The 11,790-nt window shown below is 43.2% G+C and overlaps 1 protein-coding gene across 1 annotated transcript; it reads left to right on the top strand.

Annotated features, from left to right (window-relative positions):
* The first annotated feature begins 287 nt into the window (after positions 1–287).
* Positions 288–1,210, top strand: LOC138869462 (uncharacterized). The gene is made up of 2 exons (XM_070147080.1): positions 288–541; positions 679–1,210. Exons 1-2 carry the CDS (start codon positions 288–290, stop codon positions 1,208–1,210), a joined length of 786 nt encoding a protein of 261 aa, XP_070003181.1.
* Positions 1,211–11,790: the final 10,580 nt, after the last annotated feature.

Genomic DNA, 11,790 nt, shown 5'->3' with positions numbered 1-11,790 from the left:
AGGAAGAAACTTAAATGGGATAGCTTGGATTACTACTGGGATGAGCCTTATTTGTTCAAAATTTGCAATGATGGTGTGACCCGGAGATGTGTTTCGGAAGAGGAGCAAATGAGTATTCTTGATGCTTGTTATTCCTCTCCTTAGGTGGTCATCATGGTGGGGCGAGAACGGCTTCGAAGGTGCTTAGCTGTGGATTTTATTGGCCTACATTGTACAAGGATGCAGATGAGCTTGTGAAGAGATGTGATGAGTGTTAGAGAGCTGGCGAAATTTCAAAGAAGGGTGAAATGCCTCTCACCACTATTCGTGAGGTTGACATATTTGATGTGTGGGGCATCAACTTCATGGAACCTTTTGTGAGTTCATGTGGTAACACGTTCATTCTGGTGGCCATCGATTATGTTTCCAAGTGGGTTGAGGCCGTATCTTTACCCAACATCGAGGCCCGAAGTGTGGTGGCTTTTCTCAAGAAGAATATCTTTACTCGGTTTGTCACTCCTAGAGCAATCATCAGTGATGGGGTTTGCATTTCTGCAATAAGGCATTCGACACTTTGCTTGCAAGATATGGTGTCAATCATAAGGTTTCAACCCCTTACCATCCTCAGGCTAGTGGGCAAGTTGAGGTCTCCAACAGGGAGATTAACAGCATATTGTCAAAGAATGTCAATGCAAATAGGACTAACTGGTCAAAGAAACTGGATGATGCTTTGTGGGCTTACAGGACTGCGTACAAGACTCCGATTGGTATGTCTCCGTACCAGTTGGTGTTTGGGAAAGCTTGCCATTTACCGGTTGAGTTAGAGCACAAGACCATTTGGGCTTTGAGAAAGTTAAATCTTGAATGGGATGTTGCAGCCAATCTCCGGGTAGAGCAACTCAATGAGCTTGATGAGTTCCGGTTTCATGCCTATTCCAGCTCGTCCTTGTATAAGGACAAAATGAAGTACCTATATGACAAGTATGCCTATAGCAAGGAATTCAAGGAAGGTGACTTGGTTCTCTTATTCAACTCCAGGTTACGGCTATTTTCGGGAAAGCTCAAGTCAAAATGGAGTGGACCTTTTGAGGTGGTACTTGTAACTCCGTTTAGTGCTCTTGATTTGAAAATCAAAAATGGTGAAATCTTCAAAATTAATGGGAACAGAGTGAAGCATTATCTTGTCAAGTTTGATGACAGCCACGTGGTGGCAATGATCCATCTCAAATGATTGATGGTAACCTGCTTCGTGCCGCGATGTTAAATTAGGCGCTTCTTGGGAGGCAACCCATGTGTTTTTATTCTTTTTGATTTTCTTTATTGGATTTGTTATGAACTAATTGGTTGTGAGATGTGTGTAGGAATATTTGATGCAGTGCAGGGCTAAGCTGGAATAATGTTGCAACACTCTAAAGTTGGACCACTGTCAGCGCTCCATTTTTCACTGACAGTGGTGGCCATATCACGGAGGCGGAATTTGATGGCAGACACGAGACTGAAAATTCCAAAATGAAGCTTCTCTGACGTTTTCAACCACATCCGCGGTGCTATTTATCGCAGTCAGCAGTGCCTTTCCATGACCGCATTCCATTTTCCGCTCTAAGCGGAGGTTTCAAACATGCAGCCTTTATGTTCGTTTTCAGCGGACCACGGTGATTTACCGCGGCCATACCAGGTAAGTGTTGTGGGTCCCAGGATGTTTTCTATAAATAGGCGATCCTCAAACCTTTTACCCTTTTCGATCTATTGACTTTCAAACTAAAATTTTCATTGTTCATTGGAGCCCTAATCTACACAAACATAATTAAAGTCCATTGCTCATCATTCATTTCACAACTGGTAATTTCACTCCTTTATTATTTATTAATTTTGTACTTAATTTTTTTAACTGTTAGTTTTTTTTCTTCTTCTTCTTCTTCTTTTTCTTTTAATTTTAACTTAGGGTTCCTTAGTGTTAATTAAATTAGGATTAAAATAGATAGGATTTATTAATGAATACCTAGTGCTGTTAACAGTGTAGATGATATTGCTAAATGCATGAAAATTTGAAACCCTAGGTTGACTCAGGCCGATTTTGAATTCCGCGGCCACGGTAGTTTTTCCGCGGTCGACGTTCATGTTTGAGTTTGGAAGTATTGATGACCGCGGTCAGCAGTGACAATTTCCGCTGAAAGCGATGCTTCTCCATGGCCACTCTTCTTTTCTCGCGGTCAGTGGTGCTTATGTTCAGAGAAGCAAAACATGGGTCTGCGACCGTGGTCAATTTTCTGCGGACAATGGTGCAGTTGCGCGGCCGCGCCCAATTTTTTGCACCCAGCGGTAACATAGAATCAGAGGATAGGTAGTTTGATCCCCACACCTCCGTGGTTCGCGCTGCATTTTCCATGGTCAGCGGTACTCATTCAGCTGCCGCGCTCCTTTTTCCGCTGTCAGCGGGTCTGCAATGTTTTCAAGCACTGTCAACTGTTCTTCTGCTTTTATTCACTGCTTCTTCTAACACCAATACTAACAATTTTACACTGATTATGTTTGCATACAATGGTTAAATCGATAGGTGGCAGTGAGAAACAAAAGGGGAAAGCAGAGTCCTCCCGGTGTAGGGGATGAGGACAAATTAAGTTAACCCTAGCAGTACGGAAATCAATTGGGCAAATGAAGAAGAATATCAAAGCTACAAACAGAGCTACATCCCACTCCGAGGGGAGTGAGTATGTTCCCTCCCTGAAGGCCCCAGAGAGTAGCTTTGTACCTACACATGTACCAGACTTTCCGAGGAGACTTAGATTGACAGATGAGCCAACACCCCCAGCCTCTCCTACTGCTCATATTTCTACTCATGTTTCTTCTGAGTCATCTGATAGCACAGTAGAGAGTAGTGATGGCTCAGCTTCAACCTCACTTACAACTTCGTCACCTGGACAAGACTCCGTAGATGTAGATACTGAGGTACCGGATGACGGGAGAGGGGGTGATACCCAGACCGGAGGTGTGGAAAGAACAAGAAACCCGGAGGTATGGCAACAGAGGTTTGTCAGTGCTGGCATATCACAAATTTAGGGAGTGGTCACCTCAAAAGTCACTCATACATGAGCGTCAGTTCATAGAGCGGTATCTTCTGCCCCCACAACCCCAATGTGAAGCAGCTCTTCAATGAAAGAGTGGGCTGGGAATACTTCACTAGCAATGTATCAGATGCTAATAAGCACCTAGTCAAGGAGTTCTACGCCAATGCCTCCCACATCAAAAAGGTCACATTTGTGACTAAGGTGCGGAACCTGAAGGTGAAATTTGACAGAAAGACTCTGAATGAGTATCTTGGTTTCAATGATGAAAATGAGTCGTTGTACTTAGAAAAGGTGGTAATGGATTAGGCAGCTCGCCCGTGGTTGGCATCACTACTTTCCCTTCCAAATACTACTCTAGCATGGTTGGCAGCGGGGTTCCTATCTTGAGGAACACCCTGAACTTTGAGGCAAAAGGTTAGGAGACCTTTGTATACCACAGACTAGACCCCACTACTCATGATAGTGACATGCCAGTTTCTTGGGCGATTATAGTGGCGGCTATAATGGCAGGGTTCCCCATCAATGTCGGGAATATCATGTCTAGGGTGATCACCAGAGTGGTCAACGAGGGTGATAGATCTTACCCTTTCCCGAACTTCCTCACCATATACTTGGAAGATCAAGAGGTAGAGAAAAGAGATTACGATATCATGGTAAAGCCCAAGAAGCCCTTCTCATGGTACAACCTTCAAGGTCTAGGCAACCCCAAATCCTAGGGATCAAAGGGAAAAGCTACTACTTCTACTAGCCAGTCTGAAGAGCCAATAGTAGTAGTCACTACTTCTACTAGCCAGTCTGAAGAGCCAATAGTAGTAGTCACTACTTCACAGCCTCCCACTACCATACCAGATCCTGCCCCAAGACCATCTACTTCCATGCCGTTCTCAGTACCCTCCTCCTTAGCATACTCGTTGACTGCTTATAGATTGAACCAAACACTCTCTAGCATCAACAACTGGATGCAGGCAGCAACTTCTAAGCTGCCTGTGATATCTAGTTCAGTGACAGCCCAGTTAGTTCCCCCACAGCCCCAGGTACCAGCTTCAGTGGAGGAGTCTCTCAAGGAGCTTCTGGACAACCAGAAGAAGCTCCTGGAGAACCAAAAGCTTATGATGGATGCTCTTGTAGTTCAAGGAAAACATTTAAGGAGCTGAGCAAGCAGACAAAGAAGCTAAAAAAGACTCGGGCCTTGAAGGAGTCGGTGAAGCAATTGGGGGTAGAGGTGGAGAAGATGAAGTCAGCTGACCACTTACAATTGGAGCTACTATTATAGGACCAGCTTCCAGCAGTTTAGACAGAGCAGGTTCAGGAGCAGGAGACAGAGAGAGAGCCCAAGAGGAGGAGAGTGATGCCCCGGGTTGATGATGTAGAGATTGAGCTAGAGGAGCCTGAGGGAGGTGCCCTAGGCCAGCCACAGGACCCCGAGCCAGGTGATCCAGGGACACAACCATAGGACTACATGCAGACAGAGGACCCATAGGGAGTTTTCTTTACTCTCTAACCCCCTTTTGATCTTATTTTTGGTTATTTTGCATTGAAGACAATGCTAGTTTTCAATTGAGGGGGTGGTCCTAATTTGATGATTTGATAGTTGGTTTGTAATGATGATACTATTTTTCTTTATGCTTATTTTGCACTTTTGGTATGTATATAACTTTACCATTTATTTTCGTACTTTTTGTTACTTTTTTTAATTTCGGTATGTATATAAAGTTACTTTTCCATGTATATATTCATTTTCTCTTATGTATATTCGTCTCAATCTCCTATTGTACATATTTAGTTTACTTTCTGCATTTTAATTCATAACTTCTTTTGCTAGTTTCCTTAATAACATAGCTTCTTATTTCATTTAGTAGCTTCTTTTTCGGTCCGACTTCTTATTTTACAAGTTTTTGCGATCAATAAGCCTTTGATTTTCTTAATGCCACGGTTCTTTCCAAAGGTGGAGTTTGTGTGAACCGGGTGGCTCTTCCTGATGATAGATGACATGATAATCATCTTAAGGGTTTGAGTCTGTTTTCTTTTCATTTTTGAGTATATAGTAGCTAGTGAGAAATAGTGCCCCAAGCAAAGCTTCACTTGGGCCTAAAACATTTACCTTTGACCTTATGGTTAAAAACAAATTGGTGTGTATAGGATGGTGATAGTTGTGACCTTGAGACTCTTGTGTTGACTAAATAATCATCGAGTGGTTTCTCGGAACCATTTATGTTGCTCAAATATTAGCTAAGGTTGTTGTGGGCCCTCTACTCTATCTCTTTAGTAATCCTATAGCTTGTGTGGTGAGGTATTGATTTGCAAGTCCAGGTCCCGTGCCAATAAGTCTAGAACTTGCCCTGAATGTTTGTCTAGGCGAAATCCAAAGTGTAGATCGACTTGAGAAGTGATTATAGGCTCTTCTTGATCTAAATTGAGACTTGAAAACATCCATAGCCTACTAAGAATGATATCCCTAGTCAGCCCCCTTGAGTCATATCCCTTATTCTTTCAATAACCATGATACAAGCCTTTATCCGTTCTAAAATGATCATCTCTTGGAACCCGATCTTTCCTTAGCACAAGGCAAAAACATAAGTTTGGGATGAGAGACAAGGAATGCAAAAGTGATAAAGGTACAAAATGAAGAAAATAAAAGGCAAAAGGAAAAAGAAAGAAAAAGCCAAAAAGTCAAAAAGAAAGTGTACAATGTAGAAGAGATGAAGGGATTCAATAAAGGCAAAAGATGAAAGGCTTGAAAAGATTAGAAAGGAGAAAAATGATTGAAATGAACAAGAAAGAGTGACAGTGTGTCTCTCTTGCCCATAAGGAATAAGTAAATGACTCAAAGAGTCAAGAAAATGTGAGCCAAAATGAAGCAAATGAAGTGCTTAAGGAAATATGAAACCTTCGTAGACCAATATTTCCTACCCTGAACCAAAAGCCTTCATTACATTCCCGCAAAAGCCCTATATGATCTTGAGTTGAGTGAGCTTACATTAGTGGTGACTCACATAAGGGGAAAGCTTATGGTAGTTAGAGCCGAACTTGTGACCTTCCTTTAAGAGAGATGAGTGTGTTTTCCACAATCCTCGTTCTGAGTGCTACAATCTAAAAATGAGGTTTGCTTATAGAGAGTTGAGGAGTATGATTTTGGGTTCCACAATGACTAATGTTATATAAAGAGTTTCCTTGATGAGTTGAGTCAACTCTTGATGTTTTTGTGTCGCACTATAGCCATGGTGCTAAAAAGGTTGTGTATTGTTAATAATGCATTTGAGTTGATGGTAATTGTTAGTCCTAATTGATTCTTGATGAGGTAACTTTAGGACAGTTGAAATTTTCCTTTCTTTTATCTTGAGGAGGTGGGAATTACTTTGTTTGCTTGAGGACAAGCAAAAGCTTAAGTTTGAGGGAGTTGATAACTAGGATTCTAGCCTATTTTATGCGCCTTTTTTCTTGAGTTTTGGATTAAATGTGTGTACAAGTATTCCCGAAAGCTAACTTAATGTGCTTGTTTGCAGTGTTTGGTCAAAAAGAGACAAGAAAGTCAAAATCAGCTCATAAAGGAGTGAAACCTGCACAAGTCAAAGCTGAGTCAAAAGAGTGCTGACAGCAAAGAAACTGATGCGGACACGGATGGTCCACCGCTGAGGCGGTCTTGTTTACGCTCTCAGCGGTGGCAAAGTTCAGAGAGTGATGTTTTTTGGCTTAACAAGTTACTGCTGCCCGCGGTGCTTTTGCGTGCAGCGGTGTCTCTAACGCGATAGCGGTTAAGTTACCGCCCTCAACGGAAGCGAGTATCAGAGAACCAGAAGTGGAGCCAAAAGTTGAAGACCGTGGTCTGCGATGGCTTTTGCGTGGCCGTGGTAGTCATAGAGCTACAGCGGTCCATTTTTCGCTGTTAGTGGAACCTTCGTAGGGGCAATTTTATCTATATCGGGGAGATTATTCGTTTGCATGGTGTCCCGGTTTCCATCATTTCAGATAGGGGCACTCAGTTTACTTCGCAGTTTTGGAGGTCTGTGCAGCGAGAGTTGGGTACTCAGGTTGAGTTGAGCACAACTTTTCACCCTCAGACGGACGGGCAGTCTAAGCGCACTATTCAGATATTAGAGAAGCTACCAGTCGAGTATTCAGATGGCTCCATATGAGGCTTTGTATGGGAGGTGATGTAGATCTCAAGTTGGTTGGTTCGAGCCAGGTATGGCTAGGCTATTAGGGGCAGACTTGGTGTAGAATGCTTTAGAAAAAGTGAAGGTGATTTATCGAGGAAAATTTAGTTGTGTATAAATAGTTCTTTTTCAGATTTTTAGGTCATTTGTTGTTTAGCTGAGCACGTGAACCGCCTCTTTTTACCTTTTTAAGTAATTTTAGAACATCTTTAGAAAGTAAACTTAGATTTTAATCTTGTAATTACTTTTTATGGCTTATATTTCATCTCCATCTTTAATTTCTTCTTTGATTATGAGTAGCTAAACCCATTAGCTAGGGTTGTGGCTCAACCCTAGTATGAGTATTTAATGGGTCTTCAATTTTAGGGCTTAAATATTTATGGGTGAATGATATTTGGCTTGATTTATGCTTTAAATGTTGAATTGGTGGTTGCAAACACTTATTTGTGCCTTTTTGACTTAGGCTCTTCTTGAGAAAGAGAGACTAAGTCTAGATAATTCAGGCCAACAAGGAATTAGGGTGCATTCAAGAGATTGATAGCCCCAATTAAAGGGTTAAACTTAGAGATAGTAATACCCGACTTGAGCAAATTTTTCTTGCATTGTGTAAACACCCAATTGGGCATGAGAAAACCAATTAGGGCAAAGTCACTCAAACTACCGAGAGGCATAAAGTGAGCAACTATGTGCAATGGTTATATCATGATTCCAATTACAACAAGTTTGCCCTAAGTTTTAGACCCCGTTGGATACCCACCTAGGTGTATGTCACTTCCCTAGTGCCTTTTTACCAATTAAGAAAACCTTACAAAAATATCACACTTAGCTTATTTCCTGCATCATTAGTATTAAAGTAGAATAGTAAACAAATAAAGAATGATTGGAAGTGCAATTAAGAACATCGCACATTGCTAGACTAGATAGAAACCCAACTCCAAATCTATCTTAGCTCTATGTGGATTCGATCCCAACCTTTCGCATAAAAATTGCATCGACCGCTCTTGCCATTCTATAGTGGTATAGGGCTGGCTCTGATCAGGTGCTTCCCTAGCTATTGTGTGGGCTATACCCCTGCCCCTACCATGGCTATGATCGCGACCTCGGCCTCTAGTTGCCCCAATTGGTGGTTCTGGTGGCCGTCCGTCCAATCGGTAGCACGTGTCCTCACCATCTGTGAGAGAATAGAATAGTAGAAGTTTAGTTACCAGAATCAATAGATTCGCATGACATGAATCCAAGAATGTGATGTTTTTCCTAAAGGTTTTTCAGCCTCTCAAAGATAAGTACACACGTCTCTGTACCGATCCGCGAGACTCTACTAAACCGGCTCATAACTGGTGAGACCTATATAACCTAAGCTCTAATACCAACTTGTCACAACCCTAAACCACCCCGGTCGTGATGGCGCCTATCGGAGTACAAGGCTAGCTGATTTGACATTTATAACATAAACAGATCTTTTTTTTAATTCATTTACTAATCAAATATTATCACAAATATTTCGTTTAAACTTTTCAAAACAAGCCGAAACAAATATGCAAAACATCAACCACTGCCCCATTCCGGTGCCACTGCCCCATTCCGGTGTCACTCTCCAGACCCCCAATAGTCACTACACATGACCGGTACACACGATCCACAATAATAGTATCGCCCACCGGAGTAGATACACTAGCAGATGAAACAAGAGGCTCACGGGACGCATCCAAATAATGAGCAAAATATGATGACACATATGAAAAAGTGGAACCGAGATCAAATAACACAAAGGCATCTCTGCAGCAGACCGACACAATACTTGTAACCATAGCATCTAAAGCAATAAATCAGGTTTAGCTGGGAGTGCATAAAAATGGGCCTGATCGCCACCTAATCGACCTCCTCCTATAGGGCGACCCCTAGCAGACTAATCTCCACCCCTAACTGGCTGGGCGGGTGGTGGTGAAGTAATTGGCGCTGAAGCCGATGGCTGACTCCTCTACTGAGATGAAGCTCCAAGACGATGAGGACATTACCTCCACATATGACCCAACTCTACACACTCATAGCAACTCCCTGATGATGGAGACGGGGACTAAAGGGACCCCTAGCACCGGAATGACTAGCAGATGCACCTGGCATAGAAGAGCCCTGAACTGATGGAGCACGAGACGAACTCTGGGCTGGAAGGGAACTGAGTGATGACTGACCCTGATGAGAACTGTGAGAACCATGAGTTGATGATGCCCCACGATAACCTGGGCGAGCTGACTGAGCATGTCTGAATGGACAGCCTTTGCCGTGATGAAACTGACCCCTCGAAGGAGCACCACCATAACTACAAAATCCACGAGGCCTCTTGGCCTCCCTCTCATCTCTCTCCTGGCGACGAACTGACTCAATATCGCGAGCAATGTCAACAACCTCCTCAAAAGTAGCAGGAGACACCTCTCCCTGGTGATGAGAATCCAAAGTTGATACATGAGGCCATCAACAAACCTCATAATCCTCTCTCTCTCTGCAGGAACCAACCAAACAGCATGACGAGCTAACCCCGAAAACCTCATCTCATACTGTGTCACAGTCATATCTCCCTGACGCAACCACTCGAACTGCCTACGCAACTCCTCTCTGCGAGACTGTGGCACATACTTCTCCAAGAAGAGAACGGATAACTGTTGCCAGGTAAAGGGTGCTACACCAACAAGCCTACACCTCTTATAAGCCTCCCACCAAGTGAAAGCAGCTCCAGAAAACTGAAAAGTGGTAAATGCGACCCTGTTGGTCTCCAGAATACCTGTCGTACGAAGAATCTTCTGACACTTGTCCAAGAAACCCTGGGCATCCTCCCCCGCTGTATCATTGAAAGCCGGAGGCTGAAGTCTACCAAACCTCTCCAACCTGCGCTGCTCATCCTCTAGCATAGTAGGAGCTACATAGTGTTGAACAACTGTAACCGGCTGGGCTGGAGGTGCCCCTGGTGTCTGAAGTCCCTGCACGACCTGCTCAGGTGTGCGAGCGACGGGAGTCAGAGTGCCTCCTCTGACCTAAGAAGTAGCTACGTCTGTAGTAACTGAGACCGCCTGAGCTAGGCCAGTGTATATTGATAGAATCTGAGCCAGGGCCTCCTGAAGACCTGGAATCACAATGGGTACAGCTGCTGCCTAAGCTGGTGCTGCTGGATTGTCCATAACTGGGACCTAATTTTGAACTAGGGTGGCTGGTGGATCTGCAGGTGCTACCCTAGCTGCTGTACGGGCTACATCCCGGCCCCTACCATGGACTCGACTGTGTCCTCGGCCTCTAGTAGCCACAACTGTTGGTACTGGTGGTCGTCCATCCTGGCCGATAGCACGTGTCCTCACCATCTGTAAGAGAATAGAATAATAGAAGTTTTGTACTCTGATCAACAGATTCACACGACAAGAATATCAAGAATATGAAGTTTTCCTAAAGGTTCTGCAGCCTCCCGAGGATAAATACAGACGTCTCCGTATCGATCCGCGAGACTCTACTAAACCTTCTCATGACTCATGAAACCTATGTAACCTAGGCTCTGATACAAACTTGTCACGACCCCAAACCAGACTAGGTCGTGATGGCACATCTCATGAAACAAGGCCAGCCGACACAAACCCTCAAACCATTTAATGACATTTATAATAATTGATTTTTAAGTCATAGATAAACTATAAATCCCAAAATAACGAGTGAAATATAATAATTGCGGAAACAAACAACCTGACATTGGGTTGTCACCAGTCATGAGCATCTAAACATCCGTCTAAGAGTATGAAAAGGATACACAGTCTAGTACAAAGCTAGTACAAGAAAAGTAAAGATAGGAAGGAGAAGCACTGGGCTGCGAATGCCGAGCAGCTACCTAGTCAACTCTGAGTAATGCCTACGGTAAAAGAAAATCAGCCCTCGCTAGTGTGGCCCGAGACTCCGGGATCTGCACATAGGGTGCAGGGAGTAGTGTGAGTACACCAACTTAGCAATTAATAAAAGTAAAGGCAGTTGAGTGATCGCTACCTACTCCGCACTACTAAAAAGTAGGAAGAGAGGGTCGCAATAGCTTTTACTCGATTTGTGGGTCGGGGTCGATTTCCACAGGGAACTAGGAATGGAGTCGAGTATCTATTTATATTGGGATTGTGTAATTGTTCCAAATGTCACTTCCAAACATCTTTTGATTTTTCTTTAACAAACTAATATTATCAATTACTAATTAGAACTAAATTATGCTAATGAGAAAATTGCTAGAGTTGTATCTAATAGGTAGAAAGGCACTAGGGTAGTAACTTTCACCTAGGTGGCTAATTGACGGGTAAATGCTTCTAAGGCTCGATTGACCTGACTGGGGAAATATGCTATAACCGTTGCACAATTTTACCCACTCTCACACATCTCGGTAAAGAGAGTGATTTTGCCCAGTTGACTCTCTCGAGACCAAATGGGTAGACAAATTAGCTCAAGCAACTAGGGTTCAAGCTGGGTAATTACTCTCTCGAGGTTTAATCCTTTAATTGGGACTATCAATTCTCTTGAGTCCATCCCAATTCATTGTTGAGTCAATTTTGGAGACTTAGGCTCTTTTTCTCAAGAAGAGC

The sequence above is a fragment of the Nicotiana sylvestris genome, chromosome 5 (genome assembly GCF_000393655.2).
Source record: "Nicotiana sylvestris chromosome 5, ASM39365v2, whole genome shotgun sequence".
Taxonomy (NCBI): Eukaryota; Viridiplantae; Streptophyta; class Magnoliopsida; order Solanales; family Solanaceae; genus Nicotiana; species Nicotiana sylvestris.
Note: the sequence above shows the minus strand (reverse complement) of the source record. Positions and strands in the feature narration are given on the sequence as shown.